The sequence below is a fragment of the Diaphorina citri genome, unplaced genomic scaffold (genome assembly GCF_000475195.1).
Source record: "Diaphorina citri unplaced genomic scaffold, Diaci psyllid genome assembly version 1.1 scaffold76, whole genome shotgun sequence".
NCBI classification, from domain to species: domain Eukaryota; kingdom Metazoa; phylum Arthropoda; class Insecta; order Hemiptera; family Psyllidae; genus Diaphorina; species Diaphorina citri.
In genome coordinates, this window is record NW_007377513.1 from 251,546 (window position 1) to 267,455 (window position 15,910).

Sequence of the window (15,910 nt, forward strand, 5' to 3'; positions counted from 1 at the left end):
GATAATTATATTAATATCCTAACTATTTCAGGTATCGTTCACAAGGAGAAGAAGAAGTTCGATGTTTCACTTCACCCTCCTCCCCAACCTCCTGAAGATCACAATGTAGAACCCCGTGCCTCCTCATCAAATGGCAACCCTGTACTGGATCCCAATAACGATACAACCGGCACCACTGTAGGCTCAGAACGTGGTAAGTAACACATTGCATTTCTCGATAAATTCCTATGTTTGTTTAACTACATGAAATTATCTCGTTTTGTTTGTATTAAACCTCCACGCTGTCAACTAGACAGTGTGGAGGTTGTTAACACAAAGAAAATATTTATCCAGTTTAAGTTAAAGCGGCTTAGAAAAAACAGCTTTATATATATCGGATCTAAAGTAAAGTTTTTAAAAAGAGTTTATCATACATTCACACTCACACATGTTCTCTTCCCCCTTTATTTTTTATTTTTATTTATTTATTTATTTTTTGTCAAACATGCCTAGGTTAAGTGCTCCTCCATAACGAGGACTATTGACCCTACACTAGAGCGGAGCCGAGTAAAGTCGTACGTTTTTCGGGAGCGGAATGAACATTATGAACACCCAGTAACCATTTTTTTGGACTCAGCTTTTCCCGTTGTACACGTGTACTAACCATAGCAAAATCCTCCCATTTCCAGGCGGTGAGGAAGACGATAAAAGTCTCCACGAAGACAAGCTGAATGCGCAGCTACTCAAACTAACGCGCATGTATAACGCGCACCCCGGCACCGGCCATCACCATCAGGTAACAACTGTTGCGCAGCAGAACTACGCCTATCAGCAGTTCAACTTCCAGATCCCCAACGAGTCTGCAGGACATTTCTATGATCAGCATAATAACGAGCAATCAGCAGAATTCCCGGCCACGATTCCTGCCTTCCCCGGTAACCCGTACATTCATAATCTCATGTATAACCGTCACGGTAACGCCCATAATATGTAGAGTTCATACTATAACGGGTACACAAAAAGTCCAATCTGAGGTTTAAGTGTAGGGGCTAGATAGCCATAAAGGATGGGTTAAGCTTATACGAATCTACAAATAACGGGTAACGGCATTACTTATACATAAATGTTAAACGTCCATAATATGCATAATGATTGAAATTTTGCCGGATTTTCCCGTGAGTTTGGAAGATCTAGGCACAGTTATTCCGGACATTATGATTTATTATTAAAAAAAAAAAAAAAAAAAAAAAAAGAAGAGACACAATACTTCCCATTTAGGTCCTGGGTCAACTCGAGAACACCAGAAAGTAACCCGTTGAAATATTTGCAATCGAAAAACGAGTACAAATTTTTGTCGATGGTGGGATTCGAACCCGGGACCTTCTGCATAGCAAGCAAGCGCGTTACCACTGGACCACCCGTGCCCGTGATTAGCAGAGCAATTGACAATTCACTTTGTTGGTTGTTAAGGTGTGTCCACACATAGTCGTCGGCCGTCGATTCACATCGATTCACAATAAATTTACGTCGATCGACGCGGCCGGTCGACCATGTTTGGACACACCTTTAGGGATGTACCTTCACTTCTTAGGCATTAGGTATTATTTGTTTTCGGAATCTTGTTTCCATTTTTTACTTTTTGGAATCTTGTCCTTTTAGAGCGGCTGGTTTTCGTAATGCCTCGTAACGCGCATGTATAACGCGCACCCCGGCACCGGCCATCACCATCAGGTAACAACTGTTGCGCAGCAGAACTACGCCTATCAGCAGTTCAACTTCCAGATCCCCAACGAGTCTGCAGGACATTTCTATGATCAGCATAATAACGAGCAATCAGCAGAATTCCCGGCCACGATTCCTGCCTTCCCCGGTAACCCGTACATTCATAATCTCATGTATAACCGTCACGGTAACGCCCATAATATGTAGAGTTCATATTATAACGGGTACACAAAAAGCCCAAACTGATGCCTAGGTGTAGGGGCTAGATAGCCCTAAAGGATGGGTTAAGCTTCTACGAATCTACAAATAACGGGTAACGTCATAATACATAAAGGTTGAACAAACCATGTTTGGACACACCTTTAGGCTTTAGGGATGTACCTTCAGCACTTCTTAGGCATCAGGTATTATTTGTTTTCGGAATCTTGTTTCCATTTTTTACTTTTTGGAATCTTGTCCTTTTAGAGCGGCTGGTTTTCGTAATGCCTCGACCCTTGGCAAGTACTCATTAGCCCTCATGGTTACACGGTGTGAAGAGATGACTTGTTTCCTTAGTAGGTACTTACTTACTTTTCGTATCCGAAAGTTAGTATACCTAGCCCCTTGGTATGGATTTAAAACTACACCAATCATTTCTTCTAAATTAAGTAGGTAGATTAAGTATTATTGTGTATATTTGAGGAACTTATGCACTATTTTGTGCTTGTTTTGTTTTATATTGGTCTAGTGTTAGAAATGTTTTCTGCACTAAGCTAATTAGTATAATTTGATCTCACCTTTCACGTTCTAAATTTAATGAGAACGAATGTAACATTAATAGAAAGTGATTTTCGTGGGTTTTTATATGCTTCGTTTGGACGCAACCTAGAATTTCGGGGGTTCAGCCTAGGAGAAAAATAAACAAAATGAAGTGTACGAATTAGGGAATTTAGCTTATATTTTATTAAATATAAAATCCAGCATAACTATCAATAGGATTGGAAATAGAAAAATAGGATTGAAGCAATGTATCTGTATAAATTGTTTACTAGTATTAGATTGTACGATCTGTTTATTTTATAGTTCTTTTAATTCATGTACAGAGGAGGCAACTGTAACAACGGAGGTCTTGTCGTCCTAAAATCGAAGAGGGAAGGAAAACAGGGTAGGATAAAGCTAGTCATTCCGATAATAACCTATCTGTTTAGGATAGCTAACTAGTCTAGCTTTTCCATTTTCTTTTTTCTTTCAAATGTCATTTATTTATTTATTTGGCATACTTAAATATCCTTAGTAATTAGGATAGTTTACAAAGATGGGTAAAGGGGGGAAGTCATACGATAAATAAATTTTTAAATCCAAATTCATTCTAAATTCCATCTTCAATCCAGGTTTAGCAGTAGATCCGCAGTGACTGCTCATACCAAGGCAGTGCACCTCGGTGAACGACCGTTCGTATGTCATGAGTGTGGACAGAGTTTTGCTAGCAAGGGAATCCTACAGGAGCATTTGACCATACATAGCGATGATGCGCCTTGGAAATGTGACATCTGTTCTAAGAAGTAAGTCAGAGAGAGAGTTCCCAATGGATCACTGAAGTTAAACGACTTTGCGGATCCGGATCACGTACTCTTAATTTTGAGTGGTAAAAAAAGCGAAGTGGAAGAGCCCTTAAATAGGTGCTTTTTTCCGTTGATTTTTTTCGGTAAAGTACCTCATGTACCTTTTTTTGTAGGTACTGGTTTAGTTTTTAATTATGTACAGCCGTCTTAACTTGGACAATCCGTATTGTTTCAAAGTCCACTTCGCTTTTCCACTGTTCCATTAAAAAACTCATAAATTGTCTTTCATATGTCTCAATACCATCTAGAATCCGGTCGTTTAAATTAAGTATAAGGTGTTTATTAGTGATCCTGGTAGTGTTTTTGGCATTTCCTAGGAGAGCGGTCGCAATATCAATTTTATTATTTCATATTTGGACTATCGTCTTTTTTTCATCCCGTTTTATAGAATGTACAGGACTTTTATTTGATTTTATAGAGATTTTTAGACCTCATAACAGTTTAATGTTTCAAGAGAAGTTGGTATACCGAGTGAATTCGTGTAGTTAGAGATTTTCAAAAGCTCTAGTCTGATAATTTGAAAAAAATATTGTTCTTTCAGTTGTATTGGTAAGGCATTTGAATTCTTGACTTAATAATTACCTTAATTTTACATCCTACACATAGGGACTTGGAAAATTACAAGTCTTGAGGAAATCACCTTTATCCACCGTTCTCTGTAAAATTCTCATTGTATACTAGCTATTTTTTACCCAACCTTTTAATTTAAATATTACATAGATGTGACTATTTATTTATACCTACTGTCATTTACAATGAAAAATTTGTTTATACGCAAAGAAAGTATTTTATTTCTATGATTTTGTAATAAATCATTTCAATTGAAAACAATAATATTTCCCCACTGTTTAGTCCATCATTATCTCATTGAACTCTATGACTAACTATGTGTTTTGTGAAAGACATGCGACCTGCCATTAGAATCTCAACCGCTACATGGAATTTTATCTGTCTTGAAAAAAAAAGTGAACGAGAACTATTATTATCTGTTTACTTTACTGAATTAGGTACTAATATTACTATTTACATTCTAAATAACTTAAAATTATATTCATGTAAATTATTAAGATATAAGCTAGACCCTATAATGTATAACATTAGATACAAATCATCAGTGGTGACGTCACACTTGACATATGGATCCACATAATGACGTCATTGTAGGCTGGACTCAGTTCATGGCTTGTGTTCGTCAGGAAACTGTGTTGTGCTCATGATCTTCTTCTGGTATTGATCCACTGTGGAGCAAAACAGAAAAAATTGGGTTGTTTTAATATCTGGAGATAAGTAACTGGTTCATTGTCCATTTCTACACGTACCAACTAAGAAACAAAAGTTTTTTTCAAAATAACTACTACTAAGAAATCAAGAAGGTCTTTCTGTAAATTAATTTATGTGTTAGCATGTCGCGTCCTCTTTTGTGTTAGTGATTAATTTTTACTTTCTATTTTTTCCTTCACGAATAGATCACTGAAGTTGAGCAACGTTTCGTGTGGTTGGTATCCGGATGAGTGACCATCTGGGCAATCGCGTGCTAACGACTTTTCCGGGGCCCACTTGGGCTGGGTGAGGTTAATGTGAGGCGGGTAACTTGTCACCGAATGGAGTCTTACAACCTAAACAAATACAGTGACGTTAAACCATTGAAAAAATTCTTCATACTAAAAATCCATTATGTTATGAAATTACCGATCTTATTACTCTTTTTCGTCTCTCATGGGATAATCTTATTACTCTTTTTAGAAAGTGCATAATCTTATTACTCTAATACTCTTATTTGTTAGTGATCTTTCATTCATTGTACAATCAACGAGTTTTAGATTAGTTGTAAAGGTCTTCTATCACAAGACTTGAAAACATGTGAAGTTCATATGAAAAAAAAAAGAACTCCTATGATTTGTAGTACCTAGGGTAGGATGGGGCAAAGGTTCGCCCCTTTTTTTCTGTGATTTTTGTATTTTTTCTCGTTTGACTTACGAACTTAAAACCAAAACATCTTTCCTCAATATGACCCCTTCCTCTTGCCGGAGCATCACTAAACTGCATTGTGCATGTTTAAACAAAAAAAAGCCAAATTTCTGTAAAGGTTTCAAGTTGATATCTATCACCGTTTTCTCAAAAAGTGCCTGCGTACCTTTACCCCACTGCGTACCTTTGCCCCACCCTACCCTACCCTACCTATTATGCTCCCTCCATCCACCCTTGATGGGCAATTGAAAGTGACCCCCTTAGTATTATGTTGCAATTACTGGATTGTTTTGGAATTTGTGTAATTTTGGAAAATGAATGGACAAGCTAGTGAACTTTTTTTAGCTAGGTACTACTCTTATTACTCTCTTTAGAATAATCTTATTACTCTTTTTAGAAAGTGCATAATCTTATTACTCTTTTTAGAATAATCTTATCACTCTTTTTAGGAAGTGCATAATCTTATTACTCTAATACTCTTATTACTCTTTTTAGAAATCAAACCTTAAAATATGTATGTTCCTCCCCAAGTTCGTCAGAAAAAATGCTCATGATTTGTTCATTTCAGATCTAAAGATTTGAAGAACCATCACAATCTTCATACAGGCAAGCGACCCTACACTTGTCCCTGGTGTAGTAGAACATTTGCTAATGGATCTAATTGTCGCTCCCATAAGAGACGAATGCATCCAGAGGAGTTGAAATTATATGAGTCATCATTAGGTAAGATATTTTTGTATGGAAAGATGAAGAACGTATAAACATGAGAAGAGATTGGAAGTCGCAAAAATGAGAATGTTGAGGTGGAGTTGTGGATTTACGAGGTTGGACAGGAACAGGATTATCAGGAATGAATTCATAATTAATAGGATAAAAGCAACGGAAGCGTCGAAGAAAATCCAGGAGAGAAGACTGCAGTGGTATGGCCATGTTGAAAGAAGAGATGAGAGTTGCATAGGAAAAAGAGTTGAGAGAATGAAAGTGAGGGGGAGAAGAGGGCGAGGGAGATCGAAGAAAAGGTGGTAGGACGAATAGACTTCCATTGTCAGAGTTCCCTATAGCCTATACCGAACCCCTTGAAAAAAAAAGATAATTATATTAATATCCTAACTATTTCAGGTATCGTTCACAAGGAGAAGAAGAAGTTCGATGTTTCACTTCACCCTCCTCCCCAACCTCCTGAAGATCACAATGTAGAACCCCGTGCCTCCTCATCAAATGGCAACCCTGTACTGGATCCCAATAACGATACAACCGGCACCACTGTAGGCTCAGAACGTGGTAAGTAACACATTGCATTTCTCGATAAATTCCTATGTTTGTTTAACTACATGAAATTATCTCGTTTTGTTTGTATTAAACCTCCACGCTGTCAACTAGACAGTGTGGAGGTTGTTAACACAAAGAAAATATTTATCCAGTTTAAGTTAAAGCGGCTTAGAAAAAACAGCTTTATATATTCGTATCTAAAGTAAAGTTTTTAAAAAAAGTTTATCATACATTCACATGTCAACGTATATCTGAAAAGTTTTGTTTTCGTTGATACCCTGTTTATACCTCCAGAAAAAGACTGAATAGACTCTTTCACAGTCCACAGTAATTTTATCTCATTGTTTCACTACAAATTTTCATCAGTAAATGGTTTCTTCAAATTAAATTGATCCCAAGGGCAATGGACACCTAGACCCTTGACAAATGGAGTGTGCCTGAAGTAATTACCTTGATAACATTCAGTGTCGGATTGGAAGTCTTCATGGTCAGCTGAGGACTCGTCTTCTTAACCAGATTGGTTTCCAGTGTCGTTTTCAGTAAGTCCACTTTGCTTCCTCTCTTGAAGTCTTCATGGTCAGCTGAGGACTCGTCTTCTTAACCAGATTGGTTTCCAGTGTCGTTTTCAGTAAGTCCACTTTGCTTCCTCTCTCAATGGCCGCACTGTTTCGTCTGCTCATGATGTGTTCTCTGTCCAGAGATGTGAGAGATCCCCGATGATTGAACTTGATCATCAGACTTAATCTCTCCGCCAGTTCAGCAGCAACTTCCTGGGATTCGGTTAGCTCTTCTGCTTTCAGCTTCTCCATTTCAGCCTGTTCGGTTACTGTAAAAGAAAAGTTGGAGAGGTCTCACTGATGAAAAGAATTCATTTGCGACTACCTCTATCGTATTCGAAGGTATAATTTTTCAGAGGTACCATAAGTATTACCAGTATTTTTTAAAATACCTGTCATGATTATCTGCTAACACACTGATGAAAAGAATTCATTTGCGACTACCTATCTATCGTATTCGAAGGTATAATTTTTCAGAGGTACCATAAGTATTACCAGTATTTTTTAAAATACCTGTCATGATTATCTGCTAACAAGTTAGCTCTTCTGCTTTCAGCTTCTCCATTTCAGCCTGTTCGGTTACTGTAAAAGAAAATTTGGAGAGGTCTTACTGATCAAAAGAATTCATTTGCGACTACCTATCTATCGTATTCGAAGTTATAATTTTTGAGAGGTACCATAAGTATTACCAGTATTTTTTAAAATACCTGTCATGATTATCTGCTAACAAGTGTACCACAAGAAGTAATGTTCAGAAGACAAACTTACTGGCTGCAGAATCACCACCCTTGTCGAACGTTTTCCCATCGAACTTTCGGAGCCAAATGAAATGCAGGAACCCATAGAGCACACCACTGATGGCAGACACCACACCCATGATTTGAAACGATTGCCTTGTCCCATAATCTCCCATCAGATGGCCTCCGAGGAAACTGCCACTGCCTCGACCCAAACTAAAATGGGCCATTCCCAAGATGCCGATAAAACTGGCAATCAAATTTCTCGGTGCAAGAAGTGTGCAGTATGTAGCGGCGGCGACCCACATCAAGTGAACAGCTAGGGATTCGATGGTCTCGAACGGAAATACCCACCATGGATTCCTGAAAAAGAAGGAGGAAATTTAGAACATGTGAAAATGGGTATAATACTGGAAAGAAAACGAGAAGGATGGGCAAACTATGATTGAATCAAGGAACGGGAGAAAAGGATTCGAACCTTTGTAACAAACACCTACTCTCCTTTCATAAAAAAAAAGGTTTCCTACTTGGGTTAAAGACTCTAGAAAGGAATAAATATGAACTTACTCAATGAAGGAATAACCAATTAGTCGAACAGCATGCGAGAAGAAGGCCACAATGATGATGTTGACATGTCCAATCTGCTTGGTGATCTTTTCAGCGCCGTACAAGAAAGGTATACTACTCATCGTTCCCACAGACACTGTTATCCCCAGGAGATAATTGGGTGCTCCGAGTTCTTTCAAGTAAAGGAAGAGATAGGATTCAATAAAGCCCCAGCAGTTACCCAGCACGAATAGGAAGAAGATGAAGGTAATCACGTGAGGGAGTCGTAGCAGACGCATCAAGTCTTTCATGATGTTGTCGGCGGGAACTTTGGCTCCTAGAGGCATCATGAGGACTGTGAGCATGGAAATGGCCAGGAGTATGTCGTACAGGTAAAAAGCCGAGGAGTAATCTGTGTGACCTGAAACATGAAAATAATGAGAAAACCGTATTGATTATGGTGGTATCTCTTTAGTATTTTGAATTGTTAGGATATGAACTTCTTCATATCAGCTTGAACTTTAATACCACGTACGGCAAGCTAAGTTATAAACTCACAGCCTCCAGCACATCAATTGGAAAATACTTTTTTTGATCAATTTCAATGTTTCTTACTTATATTAAAACTCCTAATCGGGAAAAAATGTTACTTCTATATAAAATTTCAACATGAGATGAAAGACATATTTACCTACTTGACGACTCCTGTAGTCAATCAACAGTCCAGTCAGTGGAGAGAAGATGGCTTGTCCCACCGTAGAGAACAATCGCTCTCGACCAAATTCGCCACCATATTCTTGAATCAGGGTGAGAGCTATTGGGTCCATGACGGTTACTGATGCCGACAACATTGTGGTGCCCAGAAACCGTAGGAGAAAATAGAGCCAGAAGACACGGTCATCGTACTCTTAATTTTGAGTGGTAAAAAAGCGAAGTGGAAGAGCCCTTAAATAGGTGTTTTTTTCCGTTGATTTTTTTGGTAAAGTACCTCATGTATCTTTTTTTTTGTAGGTACTGGTTTAGTTTTTAATTATGTACAGCCGTCTTAACTTGGACAATCCGTATTGTTTCAAAGTCCACTTCGCTTTTACATCGGGTCCTCCGACACTGGAAAAGTGAAATAAATTTTATTCTCACTTTTTTTTTTACTTTCCTTATCATATAGGAAGGAAAGTAATGATAAGGAAAGTAATGTAATCGGCTGGAATTTTTGTAGCTCTTGTGTTCAGGCCGGAAACACAAAGTGAGTTTAAACTCGGTTTAACCCTCGGTTTAAGTAATCTGATTGGCTATTTTTTTTGCAACTTTTTGAAATCAACCAATCAGATTGCTTAGTCCGAGAGTTAAATTTAAACGGAGTGTAAACTCACTTTGTGGCCCCGGAAGTTAATGACTCATTTTGAAATAAACTCTATCTCTATTATTACTGGAGGCTTTTGGTGGTGAGGGAAATTTCGTAGCCGAAAGGTGTGTCGCACTCACACATAGTCGACCGTCGATCGAAGTCGACTGAACCGTCCACACTGCCTCCGACAACATAGATTCACCCCGTCGAGTCGATTGACGGCCGGTCGACTATGTTTGGACACACATTCAGTTTTTTTTTTTTTTTTTTTTTTTTTTTTTCCAACCCTAGCATCTCTATTATTAGGTAATTTTCCCTGTATGACGCACATGACTTACGTGAATATACATTTTTGCAGCATGCAATCCGCAGCCAGTTCTGTAAGTCGATTGATAGTCAAATTGGTAGCCAGTACCATGCCACCACATCTGATGTCTTCGTTTGTTAGGGCCGTCACGTTAACTCGATTGGCCCGAAGTAACTCTTCACTAAAGTGCTGTCGAAAGTCAGTAGTATCTTCGTCTTCTTCCTCGGACGGTATCTCAAGACCTGTGGGGAAAGAAAGAGAACAGTCTTTTACCCATGCAATTTCTCAAAAGACGGCTTGGCAGTAAGTAATAGTGCCTATCTACTAATAGTGTTCTTAAGTCATAGGAAAAGGGAGGTATTTATGTACCGTACCTACCTGCATGGCTGTAGGTTAATGTAGGTACATAATTCTTATCTACTTTCTTTAATAACGTTGCTTAAGACCTTTCCAGAGGTAGGTACCTACTGGTTCAATGGAAATCCCATTTGTGGCAGAGATTGTAGGGGTTGTTCTTCGTTATCTTTATCGGACTTCGAAATGAGTCACTTATTTTGTCATGATGAACCTTTGAGTTGTCACAAAACCTCCTTATATTGGTCAAAACACAAATTTTTTACACCTCTACTTCTATTTTCATTATTTACTGGAGGCTTTTGGTGGTCAGGAAATTTCGTAGCCGAAAGGTGTGTCGCATAGTCGACCGTCGACCGGCCGTCGATCGAAGTCGACTGAACCGTCCACACTGCCTCCGACAACATAGATTCACCCCGTCTAGTCGATTGACGGCCGGTCGACTATGTTTGGACACACCTTCAGTTTTTTTTTTTTTTTTTTTTTTTTTTTTTCCCTAGCCCATCATAACCCCCACCTGACAGACTTTTTATAGGTCAACAGACCTTCTAGGGGCTAAAAATATTGATGAAATCCATCGTAGAAGCCTTTTCAGAAATGATCCTGAAGAGAAATGACTGAAACACCTACCTAACTATGTAGGTGGGCAGAATTCAGCATCCTCAATGGAGCAGTTGCAAATGGGTAAAAATTATTAATAAATGGTCGATATCTATGTAAAAAGTTGTGAAAAATCCAAATCTGTGAAAAATCCAAAACTCCGAAAAAATAACTGTTAAAGGTCGAAAATTCAATTTTCATTTTCCGTTCTAACGAAAGAATTCAAAGATGTGTGACGTCAGACTTCAGGCTTTGCTCGGAACATTTGATGTGACGTCATCCTGTACCCTGTACGCGATCGTATGTCGTGACGTCAGAGTTCATAATTTACCGGTATTTTTTTAATCGATTTATCTCGGGATCTAGAAGTCGTAGAAGAAAAAGAAAAATTCCGTTGTTCCTCATTTTTCCTGCGCTTTGACTTTGAAACATCACCCAAATAAGCGCAACTGTTCTATTCAGGAACCTCAATCGAGATGATTCTTTACCTACATGAAGTAAATCACATTTACGTTATCAAGAAGGTCTCATACAAACATGATATTAACATTACAAACATGATATTATTACAGAAGAGAGCAAAGAGTTCATTATTACTACCCAAAATACCGAAGAAGGTAGTGAAATTTTTAGAAAAGCTGGTAGGAGAGAAGTTAACACCTGATTTCATCAATTCCATTTACATGGGTTGGTGCAGTGACCAAAGTCGATGGAACAAGCCCATGTAGGTCGCTGCCTTTCTGAAACTTGAAACATTGAAGGATCATGAGACCGAGTGTCAATTTTGCTGTTAATTCTAGAAAAAACCTGATTCTTGCTCAGACTACTTAAAATTTGGTTCAACTCACCCCTAATGCGGTGGGTGGCACTCCGATGAATGTTGGTGGTCTCACGGCAATACTTTGTTCCACTGGCACCAACCAGTTGGCTTTTCCAGTTGATTTGTGAGTCCCATTGTCAAGCAAACAGTGATCCACGCAGTCATCCAAAACCATATTGAGCTCTTCTGCTTCAGGACAATCACGATTTGGACAGGGACTCCACCAAATCTGGAAAAAAAAGTTGGGCAAGATATAGTGTTCATGAGGAAATTGAGGAAAGATCTGGGAACTGACATAATTTAGGAAATTCAAGGAAATTACTTACCTAATAGATACGTCTACTTGGAGTTGACAGGGGATAACTTGAATCACTACCGATTGCAACTACCCTAGCAATAGTAGAATATACCTTGTTTATCCTACTCGAATGAGACTAAAAAGTCCCTTCACCCCAGCAATCTAAACAAGGTCTCTTGTACTTTATGGTTTTAACAGCACAATACATAAGGATTGTAGATGAATAAGAAAATATTTCCGCTGAGGGTGTTCAAATCCGTGGGAAACGGCTTGGTTTTGGCACGAAATAAGCAGAAACATCCCCATTTACCTCAACTTTACCGGATTCTGGATGTCGCATCACGTACGCTGCGGGCATTTGACCTGGCGTTTCCATTTGTGGAATCAACAGGAGGGAGTGATGAAAGATGGCATTCAGCGCGAGGGATATGAACAGGACTGGCTTATAGTGGCCAAACTTGTCGACCAGAAAACCTGAAAATGTGCCGAGAGAGATATTTGTACGGTGCGGTGTAGGATTTAATTCTGAGATGACAAAAGATGGCGTTGTGAAGTTTCAGATACTTCAGACTGATGTGGAAATGGATGATTTTTCTTAAGACCCGAGAGAGAATGGACATTGATGTGGACCACATCAGGAGAACATTGACGCAAGCCATCTCTGGATTTAGTTCAAGAAGGTAGCTCCTAATGAAAATATGTTTCTAAGTAGGTATGTACTTGTATCTTGAATGGCTTTCAAGATGACTTACCTGTGACAGGGGGTGCTAGGAAAGTGGTCAAGGGGAGAGCGAGATAGATAGGTAACTTACATAAGGGTAAATATAGGTACTATCCTCTATGTAGGTAAGTGCCTACTTATTTAGAATTTAGAGCAACATATGAAAATGTAAATCAGAATTTTATGTAGGATTTTCCAGATTCTAGAGACCTAGGACTAAAGTAACTTGAGCCTTGCAGGATGTTGAAAGTAACCTTATCTTATAGGACTGGGGTCTCCAAAGTTTTGCCCCTGGATTAAATTAATATTGGTTTATTTTAGGACCTTCTTCACGCACCTACGAGCGCTTTGTTGGTGTAGGTATTTTAACGTGAGTATGCCAATAGTTGGGGTACTCAGTAGAGATAGACCTTGCCACCTTGGTTAAAATGTACAGGGTGGTCCAGAGTAACCTGACGGTTTTGATTTGCCCATTACTTTGTTATAACTTGTCGTAGCTTGTTAAAATTAATTTCACTAAGTTCAGAACTAAATGAACTTTTGTTACAATGTAGTCGTGGACCCCACAACATCGAGCTCTCTCTCTCTGTGGTGGCATTTCTTAAAAGTAGGTAGTGAATTTTTTACTAATGCTCAGAGGAAGTTTTGCACCCATTTTGATTTTCCTCCCTCCTCACCCGATCTTAGCTCATGTGACTTTCTCTCTGTGTGGTGGCATTTCTTAAAAGTAGTGAAATTTCAGAGGAAGTTTTGCACCCATTTTGATTTTCCTCCCTCCTCACCCGATCTTAGCTCATGTGACTTTTTTTAATGGAAATACGTTAAAAACAAGGTGTAGGTATATTTAGAAGACAAGGACTCTGGATGAGTTAACGGGTGCTTCTTATCGCTTTATTTTTAATATCACCTCTTGAGTTTTTTTTTCTCCTATTCTAACTAACTTAATGTTTTCTAGGTTCAAGACCAAGTATCGACTGAAGTTACATCTGGATACTCATGGGGAGACCCCATATGGTTGTCCCCATTGTCCCATGAAGCTCAATACTAGACGTACGTTACGTATGCATCTGGTCGTACATAGGGACACTAAAGCATATCAGTGTGTCACCTGTGGCAAGTCATTCCGGAGGTAAGTATAATTTTTACTTTCTATTTTTTTCTTCACGAATAGATCACTGAAGTTGAGCAACTTTTCATGTGGTTGGTATTCGGATGAGTGACCATCTGGGTAATCGCGTGCTAATGACTTTTCCGGGGCCCACTTGGGCTGGGTGAGGTTAATGTGAGGCGGGTAACTTGTCACCGAATGGAGTCTTAAAACCTAAACACATACAGTGACGTTAAACCATTGAAAAAATTCTTCATACTAAAAAATCCATTACTCGTATGTTATGAAATTACTGATCTTATTACTCTTTTTCGTCTCTCATGGGATAATCTTATTACTCTTTTTAGAAAGTGCATAATCTTATTACTCTAATACTCTTATTACTCTCTTTAGAATAATCTTATTACTCTTTTTAGAAAGTGCATAATCTTATTACTCTAATACTTTTATTACTCTTTTTAGAATAATCTTATTACTCTTTTTAGAATAATCTTATTACTCTTTTTAGAAAGTGCATAATCTTATTACTCTAACACTCTTATTACTCTTTTGAGAAATCAAACCTTAAAATATGTATGTTCCTCCCCAAGTTCGTCAGAAAAAATGCTCATGATTTGTTCATTTCAGATCTAAAGATTTGAAGAACCATCACAATCTTCATACAGGCAAGCGACCCTACACTTGTCCCTGGTGTAGTAGAACATTTGCTAATGGATCTAATTGTCGCTCCCATAAGAGACGGATGCATCCAGAGGAGTTGAAATTATATGAGTCATCATTAGGTAAGATATTGTTGTATGGAAAGATGAAGAACGTATGAACATGAGAAGAGATTGGAAGTCGCAAAAATGAGAATGTTGAGGTGGAGTTGTGGATTTACGAGGTTGGACGGAACAGGATTATCAGGAATGAATTCATAATTAATAGGATAAAAGCAACGGAAGCGTCGAAGAAAATCCAGGAGAGAAGACTGCAGTGAATTATCAGGAATGAATTCATAATTAATAGGTTAAAAGCAACGGAAGTGTCGAAGAAAATCCAGTAGAGAAGACTGTAGTGGTATGGTCATGTTGAAAGAAGAGATGAGAGCTGCATAGGAAAAAGAGTTGAGAGAATGAAAGTGAGGGGGAGAAGAGGGCGAGGGAGATCGAAGAAAAGGTGGCAGGACGAATAGATTTCCGTTGTCACAGTTCCCTATACCAAACCCCTTGAAAAAAAAATGATAATTATATTAATATCCTAAGTAACTATTTCAGGTATCGTTCACAAGGAGAAGAAGAAGTTCGATGTTTCACTTCACCCTCCTCCCCAACCTCCTGAAGATCACAATGTACAATTGAAAGTGACCCCCTTAGTATTATGCTGCAATTACTGGATTGTTTTGGAATTTGTGTAATTTTGGAAAATGAATGGACAAGCTAGTGAACTTTTTTTTAGCTAGGTACGAACTATGAACTAACAATGTATAACATAAGGAATATGACCTGCAGCTCCGCGGCCTCTCTTCTTGCAGTGGAGCTAGGTACGAACTATGAACTAACAATGTATAACATAAGGAATATGACCTGCAGCTCCGCGGCCTCTCTTCTTGCAGTGGGATACTATTCTGGGTGGAATTTCTCCTGTTGAACTGAGGCGTTAAGGATTGCTCCGGCTGAAATGAAGAAACATAAATTAGAAAGAAAGTTAATCATGGGAAATAACCAAGAACCTTATGGTAAATAACCAAGGTATAACCTTGTATGAGCTTTAAGGTGACGACCTTCACACCTTTAGTCAAACTTCATGCCATTATTATGTATGTATATCTCTTTTCAGGATTTTGTTTCCATGATATATTAAATTGAACTGCAGATGTTTGGAATTTCACGCCAGATATTATTGTGTGAGATTATGGATAGTATGATCATGGCTTCAAAAGTTTTGTTCCGAAAAATCCACGGTTCTGTCAACAGTGTCAACATATATCTGAAAAGTT

The 15,910-nt window shown here is 38.4% G+C and overlaps 1 protein-coding gene and 2 long non-coding RNA genes across 3 annotated transcripts in view; all 3 read left to right on the top strand.

Annotated features, from left to right (window-relative positions):
• LOC103521740 (zinc finger protein 835-like) overlaps positions 1-15,280 on the top strand; it is a gene marked incomplete at its 3' end in the record, with an annotated part of 27,365 nt that extends 12,085 nt beyond the window's left edge. The window contains exons 12-15 of the mRNA XM_026832358.1: positions 3,072-3,242; positions 13,780-13,953; positions 14,560-14,714; positions 15,189-15,280. Of these exons, the coding sequence (XP_026688159.1) occupies positions 3,072-3,242; positions 13,780-13,953; positions 14,560-14,714; positions 15,189-15,280 (592 nt within the window). The remainder of the gene's footprint in view (positions 1-3,071; positions 3,243-13,779; positions 13,954-14,559; positions 14,715-15,188) is intronic.
• On the top strand, positions 1,271-2,629 carry LOC113472535. The gene is made up of 2 exons (XR_003394804.1): positions 1,271-1,577; positions 2,106-2,629. It is a non-coding gene; the product is annotated as an uncharacterized LOC113472535 (long non-coding RNA).
• An 11-nt stretch (positions 15,281-15,291) lies between the features above and the next one.
• LOC113472531 lies at positions 15,292-15,587 on the top strand. The gene is made up of 2 exons (XR_003394802.1): positions 15,292-15,373; positions 15,455-15,587. It is a non-coding gene; the product is annotated as an uncharacterized LOC113472531 (long non-coding RNA).
• The last annotated feature ends 323 nt before the right edge of the window (positions 15,588-15,910 follow it).